The sequence below is a fragment of the Microchirus variegatus genome (assembly GCF_963457635.1).
Source record: "Microchirus variegatus genome assembly, chromosome: 14".
NCBI classification, from domain to species: domain Eukaryota; kingdom Metazoa; phylum Chordata; class Actinopteri; order Pleuronectiformes; family Soleidae; genus Microchirus; species Microchirus variegatus.
In genome coordinates, this window is record NC_139815.1 from 2806671 (window position 1) to 2830055 (window position 23385).

The 23385-nt window shown below is 40.3% G+C and overlaps 1 protein-coding gene across 1 annotated transcript in view; it reads left to right on the plus strand.

Annotated features, from left to right (window-relative positions):
• The window catches only part of arnt2 (aryl-hydrocarbon receptor nuclear translocator 2), a 72594-nt gene that overhangs the window by 25090 nt on the left and 24119 nt on the right, over nucleotides 1-23385 (plus strand). The window contains exons 6-12 of the mRNA XM_083900817.1: nucleotides 2583-2685; nucleotides 6806-6871; nucleotides 9288-9373; nucleotides 12525-12601; nucleotides 19008-19142; nucleotides 20563-20637; nucleotides 22395-22546. Of these exons, the coding sequence (XP_083756943.1) occupies nucleotides 2583-2685; nucleotides 6806-6871; nucleotides 9288-9373; nucleotides 12525-12601; nucleotides 19008-19142; nucleotides 20563-20637; nucleotides 22395-22546 (694 nt within the window). The remainder of the gene's footprint in view (nucleotides 1-2582; nucleotides 2686-6805; nucleotides 6872-9287; nucleotides 9374-12524; nucleotides 12602-19007; nucleotides 19143-20562; nucleotides 20638-22394; nucleotides 22547-23385) is intronic.

The window sequence follows — 23385 nt, forward strand, 5'->3', positions numbered from 1 at the left end:
CCGGGATAATGGAGGTCGAAACTCTTTTTTTTTTATATTTGTGGCTGAAAAGTTTGGGAATGTGAGTTTAAATGATTTGACTTTATTATACTCCTGTTGAGTCTGGGCCCAGTCTGGGAGATCCAGGGCCCAAATTATATCTCACGTTCCTCTTGTTCGTAATAAGTTGACCAGATCGGTCAAACTGACAGACGATCAGACAATCTGTCCGGCTCTGACTGGACAAACAAGCCAACGGCAGGCTTTTATATGCAGAGTTTTCATTATGATGCAGTCTGATTTATCAACCTGTGCTGTGGATTCATGGTGGGATGTCAGTCTTGGACGTCTCTGTCGCTACTGTATGTCCACGAGAGTTGGTATTTTGTTGATGCTGATAATGGTACTACAATAGTTATTGATCATTTTTTTTGTGATTCAGTCCAAAAACAATGAAGACGTGAAATGAAAAGACGTGAAAAGGTTCTTTTTATTACTCTTCCTTCAGAATGCAATAAAAACTTGAAAGTGATTTTGTTTCCATCATGGTTCAGCTCAGTTTGGAACAGTAAAGCCCTCGGTCAGGCTTGCATTTCGACTGAGAAAAGTACCTGTACTTGGTGTGTGCCGTTGCCCAATGGTCACGTCCACTAGATACGTAGCGTTGTACCAGTGTCATCGAATGTGATACAACGCACAACAACTGATCTTTTCCTTTTTTGAATGACTCAACAATACATTTATGAAATGGATTTTGACCAGAGTTCCTTTCGTGAAACCACAAGACTTTGTCTGCATGAAAATATTTACTGACGATAAATCAGGTGAGAAATAGAAGCTAATTTTCCCCCATCAACATTACAGGTGAAGGGGAGTCGCCCTCAAGTGGCTAATTGACACAGAGCGTCACTTGACAACCTCTACTAGAATATTAGATGGCACTTCTGGTGAGTCATCGCTTAGGGGAAACCTGGAGTTTGTAAGGTAACGTTGGCGATTAAAACTTCCGATATCCATCGTAAAGGTTAATGCTGTCTTTTAGTTGTTTTAGGAGTTAGCCCTGACGGATTCAACGTGGCCTTAACACTCATGGGAATCAAACATCACTGCATCGTTGGCTAACAATCTACTATAAATAGTTGGGCTGGATTATTGCAGAAGGCTACGTCCATTTCTTGTATGAGTCAATGTGTCTTATTTGTCAAATGCTCTATTTCTCGCGTCGTATTGTGTGAAGGTGTAAAAACCTGCGGCCGTGAACGCATCATTTAAAAACCAGGAAGTGTATCGTCATTAGCAACATATGCGTTCATTGAAGCGGATCTCAGCGGCTCTGTTGTTGTTCTTGTAAATTAGACTGTGACAGCAGGTGCAACTAGCTCCCGCTGTGGGGAGGACGTGGACGTACGTGTACATTTACGGCTCACATATTAAAAAAAATGTTGGGTTTAAATCGGGCTCGTAATCACAGTTAATGTGTCGGGCTGGGTCGGGATCGGACACAGTTTTTTGTGCCCGATCTAAGCTCTAGCGTGCGTTCTCATTTTATGTTAACACTGCAAGTGTGGGGATTATGTGTGGTAAATAGACAGATACGAGACACTTATCACAGCAGTTTCAGCTCCGAGGCTTAACGTGACGATTTCAACCTTTTTCTAAACCCGTAAACTGTAAACTGGTGACAGCATCCTTGTCATCATTAAGGGACGGTAAGGAGTTGAAAAAATGCTAGCACATCAGACCAAACATGATTGCTTGTGTTGTGTTTACGTGTCAGCCGTGTAAACAGAAAACCAGACCACAAAATCAAAGCAAAACAGAGATATAACATAATTTATGCATGGAGTTATGAGTCCAGAAGTGAAAGGCTTTGTTTGGAAGTAAAACTGGAGAGTTGCCTTCAGCTGGAGGCTTCGAACGACTTTCTGCCAAACACCGAGCAGCTCGTCACTCGCCAGCTGTCGACCGCTGTGCTCAACGTCTTAATTATGACACGAGAAGTCGTGTCCAGGACATCCTGAAATCTGAGCTCGAAGAGAAGTTGACGGGTCAGAAGTATGACGGGTCAGTGTGACGTCGTAAAAGGGAAAATTGGAACTTTATATTTATTGGTTCTGACGTTCAGATTTGAATGTAATCTGATCTAAATTGCATTTTGTTTTTAAAAAGAAACAGACGAAGCACTTTTACTGTACAGAGACACTGACTGTTCTCTCTTGTCAACGCTATGAATGATTTTTCTCTCCTCTGTGTGACCCTGTGTGGCTGTTGTTGTCTTCACTATTCTAGTCTATCAAAAAATGATGAATGGCCTTCAGGTTTTTCCGTCACTGTTAAAAAAACTGCTCTATCGTTGATGGATAATCTCCGGGTAACGTGACCTCAGTGTTCACTCAGACGGAGACTAGATCGTTTTCGTTTTGTGTCGGATTCCAGGTCCAGAGGTGAAAAATGACAACTGTTGAATACTGTAGGTGTAACTTAGATGTCAGTAGCAGCAGCACATGTCAGTATTTTTGTACAAACACACAGAGACACGCACGGTCAGTCTACAGCGTCCAGTTACGTTTTAACTGTATTAATTTGAGTCTCTGTTTTTAAAGGACGGATCCTGGACCTGAAGACGGGGACAGTGAAGAAGGAGGGACAGCAGTCGTCCATGAGGATGTGCATGGGCTCTCGACGCTCCTTCATCTGCCGCTTGAGGTGTGTGCGTGTTCAAACCCCTATTTGTCACTTCTTTGATTCCCTTTTCTGTCCTCATGGAGGCCAAAACCTGGTCCTAATGAGACAGAACTGTTGGGCCGTTTCCTCCCAGGGACAGGTTCAAATTAGGATATATATGTTATTAAACTCAAAACTTAATAGTTCAGCAGCATCTGTTCTCATCATCAATTTAATATTTTCTCTCCATTAATTGATCATTTGCTTGCTTTCCCCAAACTTCAAAATGATGACAAACTAAAACAAACCACACTTGGATGAAAGTACAGCAATATTAATAAATAATAAAAACAAGAGTATAAAAAACAAAGAGAATGAAGAGATGCAATCAATGAGTTGTTTGGTATCAGTGTTTCCCAAACGTGGACATGGTGATGTCCTCAAATGTCTAGTTTTGTCCACAAACCAACATTATTCAACTTTAATGATTTTTTTCTTATATGCAGCAAAGAAAAAGGTTTTAATTTTTGGAAAAAAAAAATTAAAAAGTTGATAAATTAGTGTAGTAATCGATAAATATTGGATTTCAGGATGTTCAGAATAGTGCCAAACGTACACAGCAGTGTTTTCACAGTGTTGATGTCAAGTTAGTAGTAGTTGATTGTAGTCGCCTTTCACTATATTGACTTTAAAACATGTTTTTGCAGAGAAGAAATCGTCTGAATTAATGCTGTTGTGCACAAACTTGTACCAGGGTCACAATAGTTTTCATTTCAGACCGGTTTTGTTTGTAAAAGTAGTTAATTTTTCTGTCTTTGTCTGCCGTAAGTGTCCGTGCATCCTTGGAGAAATTGCAAATATACTCCAGAGATGCGTTTCCCCAGCAGTGTTAATCACCAACGATTGTGTCGGTAATAGATTTGGATAATTACTCTGTGAAATGAATTTGACGCGGCTAAAGCGGCGCTTGTTGAGAGAGAATGGAGCCTCTCATAAAAAGGTCACCTCTGCTTTGTAACTGAACACGGGGATCAATTGAAATGCGAGCAGGCAGCCGCCGTCGCAGACAGTGTTGAACAGCAGGGGCTCGTGTAATGTGACAGGCTGTCGGCAGTAGGTGGCACTCAAAGCGACAGCCATTTAGACTTTTACAATGGCAGGTTCTTTTCTTTTAGCGACTGCCTACACGGAGCGGCGACGACGAGTCCCGCTGAGCTGTTTCAAATGAGCTTTTACAACACTGCTTCATAATGTGATTGATTGGGCCGGTCAGGGCCGTTAATCGCAGGATGCAGGCTAATGCAGGCTGAGTCATGGGCAGAGGAGGACGAGGCACAGGGAATCAAATATTCCACAATATTTTATTAGAATATTCTAATGGCGCTTTGCCACAATGCATTTCCAGCAAAACTTGGCTCGGTTTGGTATCATTTTCCATTAATATAGTGCCGGCATATCCAAAGTCTGGTCTGTGGGCCAATCACGGCCCTCTGTCAGAGTTTGTGTGGCCCGCAGCTCCGGTTTCATTTCGTATTATTTATGGCCAGAGATGGACTGGGACAGACAGAATTGTCTCCAGTGAAAAGCGTCATAAGTAACATAAATAAAAGAATGACAGAATCTCCAGGTAAACATGGACATCCACAGATGTTTTTAGTATTTATCTGCGGGAGACGGGATTGCTAGAAAAATATGGATGTGATTGTTGAGTTTCATCTGCATATTGTTAAAATACTGACATTTTTGTTTTGACCTCCTCTCATCACTTGTGTGTTTTTTTGCCACTCAAGGCGATTTGTCCAATACTAAAACTCTGTGCAGATATTCACCAGCTGCTTCTGTTCTGCGAGCTAAAAACACTTATTTTCTCTCTGGTAGGGATGAGCTGATACAAATAAGGAATTATTTTAGGTCAGATACTGGTCAAAAAGCACTGCATCGGATATGGGACAGATACAAATCCTATATATCGTATGTTTCTCTATGCACAGACTGCAAAAATGTCAGTACTTCTCTATAAGGGAGAATCATGATCGTATTATTGATGACCACATGAACCTCCAGCCTTTTCTATTCTGCCCTAATAACATGGTTTGTTTTCCTCAGAGGACGTCGGTTTAATGACGTCCCCATATACTCATTAATTAGACTGAGCAGGTTTGTCATTGATATACTAATAATCACTGCCATCTGTTGTTGGACATGGCTCTACCTTCAAACCAAAGCATGTGACCTTGTTGGAACCCGGGCTAAATGTGTTCCTGCTTGCGATCTGTGTCACAGCGTCGCACACTTTGCCCTGCAGTCGTCATTACTCAGCGGCCATGGGCTACATCAAAGCAGCTTTCGACTATTTTAAGGGCCTGCGAGAGCTCGTGTTAAAGTTAAAGTGATAGCTGTGGTTTTCATGTGGTCCTCGCACATCGGCACCAAACAAAAAGATTATCTCAAATAAAGATTGTGCCAGCTTTAAGTGAACACATATTAGGAATGTTTTCACTACTTTACCGCTCAGTTTGTGCTTTCTTGCACTAAAGTCCATGAAGATAACACGTATTTTAACCCTCTTATGACCGCTGTATTTTGATTTTATGGCTGTATAATTGTCAAAAAATGGTCAATGAGTGACTTCTTTCAGACCCTTTTTCCAAGATAACTTTCAATTTCCATAGCTGGCAGTTATTCAACTGTTTAGGAAGTACGGTACTGAGGAGCTAAGGTGACAAACGCGTTACGTACTGGCGGTCCATCCATCTTCTAACGCTTTATTTTCCTAAATACAAATCGTCGAGCAGCCAAAGAAGACGAGCTAGTTGTGTTTTTACAGTGTTAGCGTTCATAATCAATCAATCCGTTGATTATTTTCTCAATTAATAGATAATAATAATTGTTTGGTCCATCAAATGTCAGAAAATGCTGTAAAATATTGAAAAAAGTCAGAAAAAGAGATATTCTCAAATGTTTTGTTTTGTCCAAAAAACAAAGTTATTCAGTTTGAATGATTTCTTTGTCACCTGGAGCAAAGGAACCATGACATATTCACATTTAAGAAGCTGAAAAATCATGGAATGTGTATACATAATAAAAAAAGAAAAACACTCCAATTGATTAATAGGTTATCAAAATTGGGATTGCAGCCCTACACGGAATGCCTGCTCGGTACTTATCGGAGGGGGGTGCACACATTGCCGTCAGTGCGATGTGTCAGCACCTCATACAAAAACAATGACTGAACTAAAATAAACAACATACCTTTTTCTAATTTCTCTCTGACACGCTGTGGCTGTGAAGTGCAGCGAGTGCAGAATCATCGGGATCTGCTGTAGCCTTGTTTTGTCTGGATCCGTCTCAAAGGCCCGAGAGTCACACGAGAACCACGTTACACTGTGCTGTGAGGAATTTGTTGGACCGGCATGTTCTTCTGTTTTGTTGCTATTCCAGGCCCCTGCATAATTCAAACAACATGCTGCCGGGTCAGGCCGAGAGAGACGGCAAGCGAGGGGTGAACGCAACCACTTCAGTGACAAGTACATAAACATTGTCTGAGAGGAACACAGCAGGATCAGCAGGGTTTCATTTCAGGGAAGCCTTGATTAGATCCAGCCTGGCTTATGCAATGTGGCGGCACGAGAGCGGCCTGAAAAACAGGGGAGAAGAAAAGAAAACACCCGCAGGCCGTCGTACCACTGACCTCAACTCAACTTAAAGAGGAAACTTAAAGCCCCCGGCCGGTGATATAAGCATCACGTTATATCAAACACAAAATTCAACTATGTTGTCGTGCAGAAATACCAAGTCTTATCCACAGAGACACTGAAATGTCCCTACATGACCTTTTTCTTTGTCATTTGTGGAAAGGTTTCCGTAAACACGGCACAAATAGATGTGCCTGGTTTTCTCTAAGCGGCTCTGAAGGATGTGAACAGAAGAACCCAGACGAGGTTCACGCGCGTCAGTGTCTCCCTCGCATCACTTACCTGTAGTGACTCACTGTACCTTTTTAATGAAGCCACACAAACCCGGTGACATGTTTGAAGCTAACTTTTGCACCAGATCATGGTGGATTATTTCCCCCCTATCATTCAGTTGTACTCAGCATGTTTTCTGACATCACGAGAGCCACTGGGCTGTAACATCAGCTGCTGTCTGTGTTTGTGTGCAGGTGTGGCAGTGCTCCTCTGGATCACATCTCCCTCAACCGTCTGTCCAACATGAGGAAGAGATACAGGTACGGCAACTGCTTCTTTACACATGACTCTGATCACCGATAGTGTCTGTCTCTTGGTCTGCCAGGGGTAACCGATATGGAGTTTTCCCCGTCAGATACTTATCTTTAGAAACACGATGCCGATATTTTCCCCCTGTGTAATAAAATGCGACTGTTTAACAGCAAGAAATGATTTGATAAGTATTCAATGTAGAGATGCACATTATTGGTATCGGCATATCGGTATTATTGGTATGCTAGTGTCCCCTCTCGTGTCCTAATTCCTTGGTCTGTGAATGTTTAGAATAAACTAATGTGTAAGTTAAACAATAAATACAACAAATGGCTCATCAGAAAAATTCAATAATGGCCTCGTTTTTGATCATTACATCTAAAGTTTTAGTGCCTTGAGCAGCATTGATTATGTTTCTGAGAAGAAAATATGAAATGATATAATTAATTGACCTAACATTGTCTTAATATTGTCATTGCAGCAACGTGTGCACATGCAATCGTCACACTGGGACATACACAGTGACGTTGACTATTCATGTCCGTCTGATCAAACTTAATTTAAGTCGTATAATGAGCTTTTTCATGTTATTAACCTTAAATTTTCCCAGCTTTTATTATTAAATGTTCTTTGCTATGCAGATGACACTCTCATCTTCATAATCATTCTCCAATAATTCAGTGTTTTTAGCTGTTCAGGTCCTTTTTTCACATCTCAATATCCTGTAGATTGCAACTATATCACAGAAAGACATAATTATGAAGTGTCAATATTTAATCCTCTCCCATTACACATGTGAACCTGATCAGCAAAGTTTGACACGTTCTGATCACATCATTTCAGAAACAGATCCTGACATTTGAACTTTGTGTGCCCTCAAATCCCAATCATCAAATAACAAAATTTGTTATTTGATAACTTTTAACAGCTACCAATACTCGTCGTATCATCTTGTTATACACATTGCAGTGTTATTTAAGGTTGTTTTTTTTTCAGCGTGAACTATCGCCAACAGACATGTGCTTTATTACATCAATTTGTTATTCTCTGTAACGTTTCTATAAAATTGATGTCACGTTAATGTAAAAGCTTCAGCGGCCCAGTAAAATATGCACAGGAAGATTAAATTATTGCAGAAATCCATGTGATAAACCATAAAACTCGTCTCTGTGGCAGTTTGGCTTTGTAAACATGATACTGGCTGCGTCAAATCTGCTGATGAAGGGGAGGAAAAATAATGTATAACCACAATAATCATCACACCATTAGGCTCCCACAAATTTAAATGAAAAATCTTCCCGGCCCAACTGCTTTCAAAATCTGAGCGATATACGTCCAAATAAACGCTCTGTTGCTGCTTTTAAACGGGATAAAATGATAAAAAACTCCCATCGTGTGATTTTGTTATTGTGATTGTTTTTGTGCCAAAGCCTCCTCCTCACATACCAGATGTCAAATATGATGCATGTGTTACAGCTCTTTTCATTACAGCCCTGTCATATTTAAATGGGAGGAGGACATAGGTTACCCATTAGGGCTGTAAACAGATGCAAATAAGTTATTATTATCTCTGTGTCACTACCTCATAAATAACTTATTCAAATATGCACAGATAAACACAAAGTGGACGTGTAAATCATGATTTTCTGCCACGCTCCTCCTCTGTCTCTTTTTTTCACAATGCTCAAACTCACTCAGTTGTTGTGAAGCTGCTGCTCTGTGATGATAAAATGATAGTTTTTATACTATAATTACTATACGACTATAATGGTCGTAAAACTATAGATTTCAAACACAGCTTCTTTGTGGTTAATTATCACTGTGGTCCATTTATTGCGATGAATACAGGGTTTATTTGCAACATAAGAGAACTATGGCCTTAAAGTCTGTATGTATTGAACATGGATAGAGCGTCTCGCGTGTGTTTGCAGAAGTGATGATGTTTACAAAACTCCTTGAACGCATCTTGAAGCTGCTCCTTTAAGCTAAACACTTTGAAGATCCCACAAAAGTGATGAAATTTACTCGGGTCCTTGAATGCATCTCGTTAGCTCAACATGCTGTAAACCCTGCACTACTTTCACTAGCTACAGTTTTCAAATATTCAACATAATACCCTAAACGTCAATCCCTGCTATCTGGAAACACAATAAATTGTCTAGTTATTTAATTAAAGACATTGAAATGTAATGATTTATTTGATTGTTAAGTTAGACAAATGTTTAAAATATATTGAAATTGTTGCCAAGTATGTTCGAAAAATTAGACAGTAGATGAGTTTTGTATAAAACATAAATTTCTTTGATCTTTTGAGGTAGAATGTTTCATATTGGACTTTTTAATGTGGACATGTCTTTTATTGTTTTTGAATCTATTATGCTAACATGACTGCTGTGTCTGTGTGTTTGTGCGTGTGATGGACAGGAATGGACTTGGACCGTCCAAAGAAGGAGAAGCCCAGTACTCGGTGGTGCACTGTACCGGCTACATCAAAGCGTGGCCCCCCGCAGGTTTGTCCACATCCTCTGTTCCATGCTATTGTCTCTGTCCCCACTTGACCCACACTTCACCTCGCTGCACCGCGTCCCTGCCCAGAGTCTAACCTGAAGCAGCTGTGGTCTCGGCACAGCTCCGGGTCAGAACCGCTGATCTACGACCCAGTCTGTGTGGCTCTGCTGTCCCACTGAGAGTGTGTTAGTGTTCCTGTGGAAGTGGATGGAAAAAAAAAACAAAAAAAAAAACTTTGCTCTGGAGAACATCTGTGGTCAGCCAGGATTCACATTTGTTAGAGTGCAGTCCAACACTAACCGAGGATTTTCCTCAAAGCTTCACCTGCGTTTTCACAGACCTGCACCGAAAACTCTCACCCAATAAAAAAATCACTGTTTGTTTTCTTCACCACCTCCACACCTAATCATCTGCCTTCTCCTGAAATGACTTTACACTCAACAAGTTCAGGTCAAGACCCCATTTAAAGGGACAGTGGACAATTTTTGTGGCTTTAGTTGTTTCTGTTGGGTTGTAAAATTGCTGAAATAGCAAGGTGCAGGTGAGGACACGGCTGCTTTACTCAGAGATGGTTTGGTCAGTGAGGTGAATGTCATGGCACTTTTACATTAGCAGTTTGATCTCTATTTGATATGACTTGGTATAGTAACATGCGCGTTGTTTTCTATTACTATAGCTCCTCCTCAACATGCACCAGACATTTCTAGAAATGTCCTAAACGTAATGTGCTAAATGTTGGAGATTAACTTAATCTTCCAAGTGACGACACTCTCTGACCAATCAGTGGCTGGGGCAGTCTGTGGACATCACATTTTAGTATCGGCTCAGCTTGCTTGGAAACTCGTCAGAGTCCAGTAGAGTTGAGTCAACTCTGTGTAGTAAAACTGTGTAGTGGAAAAGCTCCATAACTGACCTGTCTACCTGCAACAATAAGCCGAGGAAGGCATAGCTAGAAGTTATTGAGTGAGTCATGGAAAAATGGCAGTGGAAAAGGTTTTCTAAAGTGTAAAAATCCTTTTGTGCACACTAAAACTGTTGAACTTTTGCAAACCTAAAATTATTGTTAGCATTCCAAACCAGTTTGTGCTCAGTAATTGTTCCCAGCATCCCTTTCACTTTTAATTGTTGTTCAGAATAACTGGATTTTACTGTTTATATGTACAGTCAGTCAGAGATCATGTGTTATGTTTTGAGCTCATAGGACTTGATGTTGGTATCATTGGAATTGGCACTGGTGTCTTTCTTTATGAGTCTGGTGATCGGCAGTAATCAGTTCATTCAGGTCATCAAAGGTCATCGCCTTCTTCCTTCCTTCCTTGGTGTTTCATTTACAGTGGCCGAGTGTGAAACACCGTCACAAACTCTGCAAAAGGCGAATTAAAAAAGGAAGAACATTTGGTATTTAGCCCCTGAAATCTCATGGTTTTATATGAAAATCTTTTCTTTACCTATTTCCCTGAACTCAAAACCTCAGATGCACTCTGGGGCACACATGCACAAACAAACCGTGCAGTGCTTACACACACAATGATTGGAATGCTCCCCCAGGTCTCAGACCCAGGTATGTACATAGCTGTAACTGTTTGTTAGAATGGAACAACCAAATCACCTCTGTGAGGTCACGTTAGAAACACTTCAAAGTTTTAACACAAACACCCGCATTGTGTGTGTTTTTTTGAAAATTGCTGACTCATGGTTTCACATTTCCTGGCAAACTAAAAATACTCCTGTGGAATATTTTGGACATGAAAGTGCTCGGGGATGATTGTTCACCAGGACGCACGTGCTTATCAATCGCAGATGGACGGTCTAGAGAGACGGCACCGCGCCGAAACACATGCCTGAGCGGAGGAATGAAGCTCAGCCCGGTGCAGGCTCATCTCTATCAGATGTGTGGTCAAGTGCCATTATTGAGTGCCGAGGAATTTCCACTAAACTATATTGATATTAGATCCATATTAAAAAGCAGCTTCAGTCTGCCCATGATTGCATGTGACGTTTTATACATCAGAGTCATCTCAGTTGCTCTCGTGAACCTTCTGTGGTATGCCTGATCTCATTCAGGCGAGGTTTTCTGAGGCCACTGTTGTGAGATTGATAAATTCTGGAATGCTGGAGAACCGGAGCCAATCCCAGTTGGTACTGGGTGAGAGACAGCGTGAAATCTGGGTTAAGGATAAGCCAATAATATTATATATGGTACGTTACTGGTCAAATACTGGTCAAAATCACTGGATCAGATCTTGGAAAAAGAAAAACATGAAATCCAATTGGATCTAATAGTCCAAACTTTTTTTTAATGAGGGCCATATTTGATATTTGGTCCATTTTAGACTTTTTTTCACAGTTATAGTTATATACAAATGCACTGTTTTATAATAATCTTATTTTCATTATCACAATTATCATTTTTTAAATGGCAATGTAACTAAATCCAAGCCAAGCAGGAGTGGACAAATGATGATGTCAGCTAGCAAAATAGCAGAGGAACGCATGAATCAATTTAGGGACCTAATTTCCTTGAATCTGGAAATTTTACGAGGTTTAATGAATGCATTTTTAAAGCTGCTCTTCTAACCTCAACAGAACTTGAATATTCACAGGCTATTTACGTGTTAAATCAATATCTCTTGCGTTTCTTATCCAAACAACGTCAAAGTCAAGTGACGCTACGTCAGACGTTAGCACGTTTGAGTCTTTTTAGTCTAGAGTTTATGAAAACCATCTTTGTCTCATCCGCAAGAAAACAGAACTTTTGCTGAATGACTCTGGTCTTTCTCTGGTGTTTTTCATAAAGTGATATATGCTCTTGGTGCTCAAGAGAAGACCCACACGTGTGACAATGTGAATCCTCTGTCATGCTAAAGTAAAAGCAGCTTTTCATGTTACAAGATCGAAGGGCGTGACGTTTACATGCTCATGCTGTGGTCAATGTCCCGTCTGTAAGAACACATCGCAGAGTCTGCGGAAGGAAAATACTCTCCCGTACCGTTGAAACTTTATGGTGAAACTACGACTTATAAATCACGAGAGCGCTGCCGTAGCGGTCTGTAGATTACCTCTCACTGCTGAAAAGTTCAAGAAGCAAATGGATAAATAAGTGTTTATGCCGTTTGAGGAATTCTTGTAAAATGGCTCTTTCTGTTTCCTCAGGTATGACTATACCAGACGAAGACACAGAGGCGGGTCAGACCGGAAAGTACTGCCTAGTGGCCATCGGGAGACTGCAGGTATGTGTGTTTGTGTTTGTGTGAGAGTGTGTGCTGTCCTTTGAGACACTTCATACTACTTGGAAATCAAAGCAATATCAAATTTTTGTGGATTACAGCCCGAGTTCACCCAGTTCTTCTTGGATCACATCACAATTCACATTGTAAATATATAATAGATGTCATAGGTCACCACAGATTTTTCCATCAATTTTTTTTTTACAATATTTTCATACTGTTCAGCAGCACAGCTCAAAGAAAAGGTCAATTGTTACATAATGTGAATTTCCTGAACTATTACACTCCATTCTGTTATTGTCTGGGGTTCCATTTTCACTTTTACTGCTCACTAATAAATATCTGTCCTATTTTCCTCGTTCTGATGGCAATTTTCTTGAATACAAACTGAAAACATACTGTATACAAGTTGTGATGTCACTCATAAGAATATCAAAACCTCCCAGACAACAGTGACCGCTTCAGCAGCTGATCTGACGGGAGCTGCCTAGTAAGAGCTCGCAGTTCTGTCAGATTCCACCAGAGACTCGTGAGCTGCCAACAGCTGACAGTGCAGAAATGAAACTGTTTTCATAAACAGAAGGATTGTTATGCACAGTTATCACAAGTGAAGGATGAAGGAACAGAGACAGCTCTGGTGTAAATAGCTGTCAGTGTACATATAGAAAGTATATATAGCGCAAACACTCACTCCCACCTTCTGTCACTGATTATTCTCGAACGTGAAATGAGTTATTTTTGCGTGCAGTTCTCAGATGTTATATTTTCAGTTTATAATAAAAGCACACGGCGATTAAAACCTACATCCCTGAGAAAATGTGTTCCTCTACAGACATTCCTGGTGGAGAACGGCGAGGCTCAGTGTCACCGTTTGATCAACACAGGCTTGAATGTGGTTCAGTTGTTTACGTGCAGATCCAGTTACGGTGTCATTAATATTAGTGTTTAGACGTGAAGTGGACATGTTTAGTCTTGTTTCAACACAGATCACCTTCTTCTCTCAGCTTCTCCCTTCAGGGGTTGCCACAGCAGATGATCTTGTCCTCTCTCTTGTGTCTTACACCAGCTGTCCTCATGTCCTCCTTCACAACATCCATGAACATTCTCTGTGATCTTCCTCTTTGTCTTTCTGCCCGGCAGCTCCATCTACAACATCCTGTCCATTACAATCACTGGCCCTCTAACATTGTCTCCAAAACCCCTGAACAGGCTCATTTCTAATCCTGTCCATCCTGGTCACTCCCAACGAAAATCTCAGCATCTTCAGCTCCAGCTCCTCCTGTCTTCGAGACACTGTCACCAAGCCATACATCGTAGCAGGTCACACTGCCGTCTTATAGACCCTCCCCTTTCACTTTTGCTGCTCTCCTTCTGTCACACATCAGCACTGACTCTCTTCTTCACCTCTCTTGTGCACTGTCCAATACGTTGGTTGGTTGAAGCCAGGCCTTTAAACTCGTCCACTTTCTCTACCTCTGCTCCTTGAATCTTCACCGAACCACCTGTCTCACAGTCATTCACTGCAAGAAGAAGCTACGAACATGAGTCATTCCAAGAGAGAGGGATGGTTAACCCACTGACGCTGGGAAAGCATTGCCGCATTTCTACCATTAAAGCCGGGAGCGAGGCTTGCGCAATTGTAGCATTGACGCCGGGAAAGCGGATATGTCAATTTTCGGGGTTACAAGGGTTCCTCGCGGCATTGTTTTGAAATTTCTCCGTGCAAGCGGAGAGATTTCTGAAGGCAGTGATTTTGAGGAGTTTCTGAGCTTCGATGACGTCATCGCTGATAACTTGGAACGCGCTGAACCAATCGACCGGGATTTATGGTTAAGACATATTTATGTTTGAAGACGACGAGGTCGGTGATAACGACGATGAGTTTGAAGGTTTTGAAATTGACAAAAGACGGAGAATTACCACCGTAATCTACGGAGTGTTTTCAACCGCACACCAGGGGTGAAAGTGGGTTTACCTGCAGATGCCACATCGCTGTAAGCACGATGTGAAGCAGACTGTTACAGTCATTATATTCTGTTCTTGTTCTTCAGTCCATCAGGACTAAATCAAGGCACTGACACAAGTTAATACTACTTTATTTTCTTACTGTTTTTTAATTGAAACTGTTATTCACTTCATTATACAAAAAATTATGATGGTGTATCTAAATAAACTCAATTTCCAAGGGAAAGCCACAGGTGTAAGCTCTCAAATACATTTTGAATTGTGTTCCTGTATCTGCTACAGAGGCTGAGAAATCAGTCATTTAGTAGGCATTGTACCTCAGGTTTTAGAGGTCCTCTCTGAAATCACCCATAGGTTTGACAGGCATTTTTTCCAGGAGTTTCAGGCCTTAATGGGTTAAGAAAACGTGCAATACAATAATCAGTGATGTGTAGTTTCATTCCCCAGAGTTCAGTCCCCAGAGACTGTGGTCCCTCTTTGTATTCCTTCTTGTTTATAGCTCTTTTATAGCCATGTTTCCACCGAGTGCAATGGTTCGTTTTGGTACTGTACGGATCCCACAGTCTCTTTAAAGAGAAGCAATTCAAGGCCCTTAGGAAGTTTTTTTTTTAATATCTATGTCTAATTAAACAGGGTGCTTGACTTTTTGTGCAAGAATAGTTTTGTTACAACGCCACCTACTGTTTCATTGCTTGATGTACGTAGAAGAGGCCTACGCAGACCAAACATCGAGTTATAATTACTTGCGGTGTTGTGGACACTGTCCACTGTCTCTCTCCACCGTTGAAGTCAGATTCCGTGCAGGACAATGAACAAGTAATGAAAAAACAAGACAGAGCAAATGACGACGTGATGTCTGGGAAATGAAAATTCCAAGATCTCAATGTCACCAAAGAAAATTTACAAAGATTGTCTTTCACCAAGTTTCTAGAGCTGAAACGATTAATTGATGAATCGATTATAAATCGATTACTAAATTAATCGACAACTATTTTGATAATCGATAATCGTATTGAAGCTTTTTTCATGATTAAAACAAGATTTCTGATTGTTTTAGCTTCTTAAATGTGAATATTTTCTTCGTTTCTCTGCCCCACATACCAAAGAAATCATTAAAACTGAATCATTTTGGTTTGTGAACAAAACAAGACTTTCGAGAACATTGTCATTTCCAGCTTTGACGAACACTGATCAACGTTTTTTTATAATTTTCTGACATTTTATGGACCAAACGATTCATCGATTAATCGAGAAAATAATTGACAGATTAATCGATTACGGAAATAATCATTAGTTGTAGCTCTACAAGATTCCAAAGATAGTCCATTGTCCAGATGCAGAACGTACTGCAAATTAATAAAAGTGGACGCCATGGGCGAGTTGCCCTCCCAACTTATGTGTCAGCACATTCGGTCCTCGAATTATATGGAATTGACCCTGGAAAGTTCTCGTTGTTGAATTTGATGTATTCCAAGGTGTGAGAACCCTGGGTATGTACAACATTTGTTTTTCCTTTTCCATTAGGAATACGACTGTTTAATTCTTTGGCATATAGAGCTGCTGGATGTCCTCCTGAGCCAGGGTTTAACCATTCTAAACCGTCCCATACAGTACCAAACCGAACCATACCATGAGGGAAACGGCGTTTGTGTGCATCGAACACCATCCTTCCTTAGTCCAACGTCTCCCATGGCTCCTTCTACCACTGACGATTCCTTGAAGAATGTGTGTAGAAATGTTCTGTGCCTCGTTCCAGTGTTACTTTCCACTCCTCGAATACAGTCGTGTTTTTTTTCCATCCGATGTGAAGCAGCTTTTCCTCTCGAAGGTCTGAATCAGAGACACTTGTCATTGGCCTAATTTATCTAACCTTCATGGTTCTTGAGCCACGCTGGGAAAAAAAAACACCTTTTCGTTCCTCGTTTACCTACTGAGATAAAACATGTCGGGTTCCAGGAACATTCTGTTCGGAGTTAGCAGAGAAACTTGATTAACCTTGTCAGTCACTTGACCCTTGTTTTGTAAGTCGGAACGTTCCCTCGAGAGTGTGTCTGGCGTGACGCTGCTGTGTGGGCTCGTCTTACCGCTGCACGGCTGACGAACAGCTCGTCTGTATCGCGTTGACAGACCGGATGAGAAGAGCAGGAAGCGGCTGAGTTATGTGACCTTTCCACATGGTGCGTGGACTTTGTTCTGAAGAATGTGGCCAGACTCGCACCTGGCTACGATCTTATCACAATGGGAGACAGACCTCCATCACATGTGGATCTGCTCACATTCAGTTTGCCGTGTTGTGTTCTTTTTTTTCTTTCTTTCTTTCTTTCTTCTTCCTCACGTGAAGAGGTGTTATTGTGCTTTCTAGGTCTCCAAATTTATGCGTTTTCCTTAACTGATACTTGAACCTGATATTATTAGAAGTAGATTAAATGAGCAATATCACACGAGAGGGAGTTTTATAGTACTGAATATTTTACTGATGCCTATCTCATTCATTTAGAGGTGTGAATCGTTTAGACTGTCACAATTTGATGTCAATTTGCTGGGTCAGGATTCACTTAAAAATCTTTTCTTTTAATTTAAACTTGATCGAGTACTTGGAGCAGCTAATTTCACGTAACAGTGTAGGTGCTGAAATTTTTTGAAACGACTTTGTTTAATAAACCTAAGAGACTCTCGCACATGCTGCTGCTCTAACACGCAATAACTCGTGAAAACAATAAATTAAGGCGTTTTAGACGACTAAACATGGAAAATCAGCTACACATGCTCCCTCATCAGAGCTGCAGTTTGAAGGAGACCCTGGAAGAACGCAGCAATGTTAGCTGCTTAAAACATTCCTGACTGAACACTGTATTTATTTATTTATTGATTAATGACTATTATTTCACCTTCATGTAGTGTATCGTGGCTGATTTTGATTCCCTCATTTAGTCCTTGCGTCATATTTGTACAGTCAGTCATGGGTGCAACAGATAATCAATTGTTAATCAGTTAGTTGGTTTGAGTGTTTTTTTTGTTGTTGTTTTTTTTGCAGTAAGAAAAGTTCTCTGATTTAATTTTCTGCCATTTTTTAGTACGAGAGAGAAACAACAGCTTAATTGATAAAATAAGCTTCATTAGCATAACTCAAACAAGATTCACTTTGCATCTTTTTAACCGTCCAATTAGTGTTTGTTTTTGCTGATATTTTCATTTTTCCTTTAATGTGACGGACGAACACTGCTTTGAACTGAGGATTGCACCACAGATGTTGCGGTCTCCACCATTAATTACCCAAATGTTTTGTTCTCAGTCTGCCACATGAAAGTTTCAGTGAGCTGGTGCGTTGCCACTGTTTAACTGTCACAGCCCATAATTTCAGACTGTTTATGGAGTCATTTACTGTGAGGACACGCAGCACCAACAGTTGTCCATTTCCCCTCTGAAACAATGTCTCTGCGAATAATTGTCAAACGCGTTCAGCACAACGGCACATACTTTTCTTTTATGCCTTTTTTTGGACACTAATGCATGTCACTGGTTTAATAATTATCTTACTCGAGCAATAGTTGGAGATTGTCATTAGAGTTAGACAGACTAATTGGTTGGGCCTGATATTTGCTGTTATTTTTGTTTTTAGACATTGCTTAGTCACTAAAACGTTTTTTTTTTTTATGCAAAAGCTATTATATATATTATATTTTTTGGGATGACCCGTTTCATGTATTTACCTGGTTTCTATATGGTGAATTTTAGTGTATTATTGGGTTATAAGCTGGTAATAAGCAGGTAGCTACAGCCCCCAATTACTAGCTATTTACTGTTACCCAGTAAATATTATTTACTGGGTAACAGAAATGTGTTACTTGGTATTAACCTGTAATTAGAAGGTAAGAACAATGGCCAAAATACTGGGGAATTACCCAGTAAATTCTAAAGCGTTATTATATCAACGCTTATATAACTTAACGCTTAACTGTAGAACTGCAATCTGGTCATTAAAATTATTACAAATGGGATTTATTTCTGTTTTTTTTCACTTTTTTTTTCCTTTGGCGGCCCTCAGTCCAATGTTGGGTTCCTAAATTGGCCCTCACGTATCAAAACTTTGAGAACCCCTGATCTAGACGCACGGCTATACAAAGTTTTGATAACGTTTTGTGACGGTTCGGTGAAATACCGAATACCGTTGCATCCCTATTAACTGCCAACCTGCCTATCTGAATGACGCATCTTTTAATAGAATTCTTTGCGACATGTTCTTGATTGTGGACTTATCCACAGTCTTTTCCTTTCTGTACCCCATTTTAAATCACAGTGAACCCTCTATATATATTAAAAACAAGAGGAAAGAGATGGAGGAATCAAGCCAACACAAACATTGTAGAGGGATAAATCTTATGCATATACTGTAACTGTATATATATATAATATATATATATATAAATGTCTGTGTTTCCTTCAGGTGACCAGCTCTCCTGTCTCCATGGATATGAACGGCCTTTCGGTGCCCACAGAGTTCCTGTCACGTCATAACTCGGACGGTGTCATCACCTTCGTTGACCCTCGCTGTATCAACGTCATCGGTTATCAGCCTCAGGTGAGATAAGAGGATTAAATTCATAATGTAGAGAGGAGTGTTTATGTCCTCTCTCTCGCTCTCTCTCTCAACTTCCACGGAAGGAGCATTTTTGCTTTGTCCTTGCACTGCATTAATATTCACAGGATGCAGCCACAGCATTGATCTTTCATGAGTTTTTTGGCCATATTTTGGTCCAGCTGCACAGAGAACCATTTCAAACGGGGATATCTGAGCGTATATTACACCATATGGTCAGGGTTTTGTAGTATATTTGAGAATATTTTTTGCCGCTTATGCAAACTCTATGCATCATCCGCGTTTCTCTCATCGCTTCCTCTTGTAGCTCTGCTGTAAACACGATGGCACTGTGTTGACAGCGGAAATGGATGAAACGCGTTTCCCGCTCACGCTGATACGAAACAGCCATTTCTCAGACACGGACTCTGGATAACGTCTGGTGTAATAAGCTGAGATTTGTCTTAGGTTTCAGCCGATACAGTTCGTCCATATATCCGAGTGATGGATCTGGAGAATCCGGAGTATCTAGGTGAAGGAGGATGCCGTCTCTGGATTATCCAGGGTTTCTCCTGCTGCTTTCGTACACAAGTTCACTCGGTTATAATCCAGAGATTTGGCAGGATAAATTCTGAAAACAGTCTGGAGTGATTTCTGTTGATATTTGCTCCGTGACTCAACAGAAAACCAGAGGAAATGAATAAATGATTGTACCAAATCTGCCATTTGTTTCTGTTACATTATCAGTTACGGCAAATCCACTCTGGAGGAGTTAGTTTAACCTATGCAGTGATTTCCCCACGGATCATATTTTTCTTCTTCCTACAAAAAGCATTCATCTCGCTTTTTAAATGAAACGTCGGGCATTTCATTTACTGTCTCGCCGACATCGCATCATCTGCACTTGCGCCCGCGCTCACCTTTAAAGAAAGCTTTGTGCTCGACACTTAATCACTTCTCTCTTCTAACTCGTATTTAATGGCTTGATGAATGATTCATACGCAGTCGGAGCTCAGTGTTTGGCGATGAATTTATCACAGCGTGACAGTCGGAGCTAATGTCTATAAAAACACTGCAGCTATGATCTGTTGTGTCCCTCACTGCGTCTTGGCCTGTGCTAAAATATAGACATTCAAACTTCAGAACACCTGCTAAAACATAAGCCAGTCCCTTAAAACGTTTACATTGTCTTTTTTTAGTCATTAGCCCTCGGGGATTCAACGTGGTCTCAAATGAAATAAGGTGTTTAAATCTCACAGGGTTCCCACGGGTCCTTGAAATCCTTATTTTATTTAAAGCACTTAAGGTACCTTATGAGTCTTGTATAAATAAATGTTGCTGTTTTACAGTAAAACCCAGGAGTCATCATGTTGCTGTTATCTTCTTCATATCTTAAACTTTTTACTGTTTTCCTGTCCTCTAGGACCTGCTAGGAAAAGACATTCTGGAGTTCTGTCATCCTGAGGACCAGAGTCACCTGAGAGAAAGCTTTCAGCAGGTATGACACCGTCCTTGTGCATCTGCCCAAAAAATCCTTTATATCGCATGTTTCTGCATGACTGTAAAAACGTTTATACAAATTAGCTACAGAGTTTCAGCTGGGTTTATTTCCTCTTTATGGGAGAGGCATGCACAGTTGGAGAATTGTGTCTTTACAATTCCATAGTTACAAATATCTACAAGTTGCTGTCTTGGACTGATATTGGTATTGGTAGATACTCGACTTCTTTGTACCATTTTACCAAAGTGCTGTGTGAGCCTCGCATCAGTGTGGATAATGTGACATTAAACCATGCAAAGAACAGGTCATACTCAATTACAGAACCATTTCTGACACAGAGGGTGGAAGAGAGTTGTATCCTGGTATCTGGTTGATTAAATCTGGGTAGCTGCTTTCTTTGATATGGGTAATTACTTTATTTAATATGAGTATCTGTTTATCAGGCTCATTTGTTGTGCTTATCTCTTTTATTTAATCTGATCATGTGGGGGTTTTTTTTGGGAAGAGCTCGTCTCTTTATTTAGTCACGGTATCTGCCCCCATTTATCAGCGTAACAGCTTCGTTCATACCGCGCCGGGTCATCGGGGCTTATTTCCCTTTGTGTTCAGTGATTATTTCTGTCCTGTGTGGTCATGAGAGCCGTTCATAATCTGGAACCAGCTGCTCTGGCCGTCCGCAGTAGTTCATTTCATCGTCACTTTAGATCCATTTCACACGAGAGAGAGAAGTGCAGCGCTGTCATTACTTGTGCTGACAGTTAGTGGAGTGAATCGATGAGTGAGGAGGAAGATCAGGAGCTCAGGATTTATCACCATGAGCCAGACACCACGGCAGAAACTGCTCAATTCAAAACTTAGAAAGTGATAGGTCTTCAAACGGCTTCTAAACTTCTCATTCAAGCCTCTTAAAACTGTTTTTGTTGACAAATTGTAAATATTACCTTGGATGGGCCTGAAACTGGAGCCTCCAGGTGCCGTCTCTGGATTATCCAGAGTGTCTCCCACTGCTTCACTCGGTTACAATCCCGAGATTAGATATTTGCATTTGCTCCATAACTCTCTGTCACCCAACAAGAAGCCAGAGGAAATTAAGAACATGATTGTATACTTATATTATCAGTTACAGCAAATCTGTGATCAGTGATTTCCAGCAGATCATATTTTTTCGTCAGTCTTCTACAGAAAACAAAAAATGTTAAATGTTCTTGGCCAAATAATGGATTCAATCATTCATTTTAATTTGCGGGTCATGGAGGTCTTTGGAGCTGGGTTTTCTTACCGTCACTTTCCTCTGCCATGCTTTTCACCTCTTCCTGGAAGAGTCCAAGGCCTTTTAGGAGAGATGATGGATATATAATATATAATCCCCATCCCCATCTGGTTCTGGGTCTTACCCCGGTGTCTTGTACAAGTGGGACGTGCTCGAAAGACCTTTAAAGGAAGTGGTCTGAACCAGCTCAGCTGTCTCCTTTTGAAGGCAAGGACGCTGTGGCTCCTCCCTTGTATCTGTGAGGCCGAGAGTTCTCCTGTTCTTGATTGCAGCAGTATGGTACAATGTCTATTAGTTTTGACACAGCACCAATTCACACATTGACACTGAAATATTTGTGTTCCCTCGCTAAGGGGACTGAGTTCTCTGGTGAAATGGTTTCACGTATACTTGAAAACATCAATGAAGTCCATGACATTGGTGTCATTTTCACTCCCAGAAACAAAAAAATAATAATCACCAATAACTTTACTGTTCCTTGCAGGTGGTGAAGTTGAAGGGACAAGTTCTCTCCGTGATGTATCGTTTCCGAATGAAGAACCGGGAGTGGATGTTGATCCGAACGAGCAGCTTCACCTTCCAGAACCCATACTCTGACGAGATCGAGTACATCATCTGCACCAACACTAACGTCAAGTAGGTCCCACACACACACACACACACACACACACACACACACACACACACACACACACACACACACACACACACTGATTAAGTCTGGTTCACACTCACTGTTGTATAAAATGTCAAAGTATACAACATCATTACAGTTTCCTCTCAGCCGATGAAAGGAAATTAAATAGTTAAAATCTCATTAGCCACTGCAATGGCAGTAAATACTCGACAAAGTTAGCAGTACATTATACTAGTGCTGGGTGATATTTATTAACATTATTATTATTATTATTGTTGTATTTTTTTTATTATATGTGTAATTATATCAATTTGTCATATTCCACAAGAATAGTGTAAAAATGTATGATTAGTATTATTATTATTAATAATAATAATAATAATAATAATAATAATACTATTAATATTAATAAATAAAGAATAATAATACATTGAAAAAATGATCTGCAAAATTGATAAACAACGCTCCATTCTGCATTTTGTGTCACTTCAAATTTTTTATATTTTTCTTCAAAAAACTAAACTGTCAAAGAAAATTTTAAATAAAAAAGATAGACTAAAAATATGTAAAGTTTCGTTAAAAAAAAGTAAGACTACGTCCAATTAATATATATACAAATATGTTTTTTAATCATTATGAATTCTGATCTTTCAAATGAAGTTTTGAGAGAAATCTTACTCAATTCCTTTCGTTTAAACTCTCTTTTACCCTCTCCCATAACCTTCCCTCCTTTAGCTTAACATTTAACCATAAGTAGTGTGGTTAAATGCTGTTTTTGTGACATTGCTAGTGTCATTTTAAATAATCCCAACTATATTTATACATATGAAACGTGTTT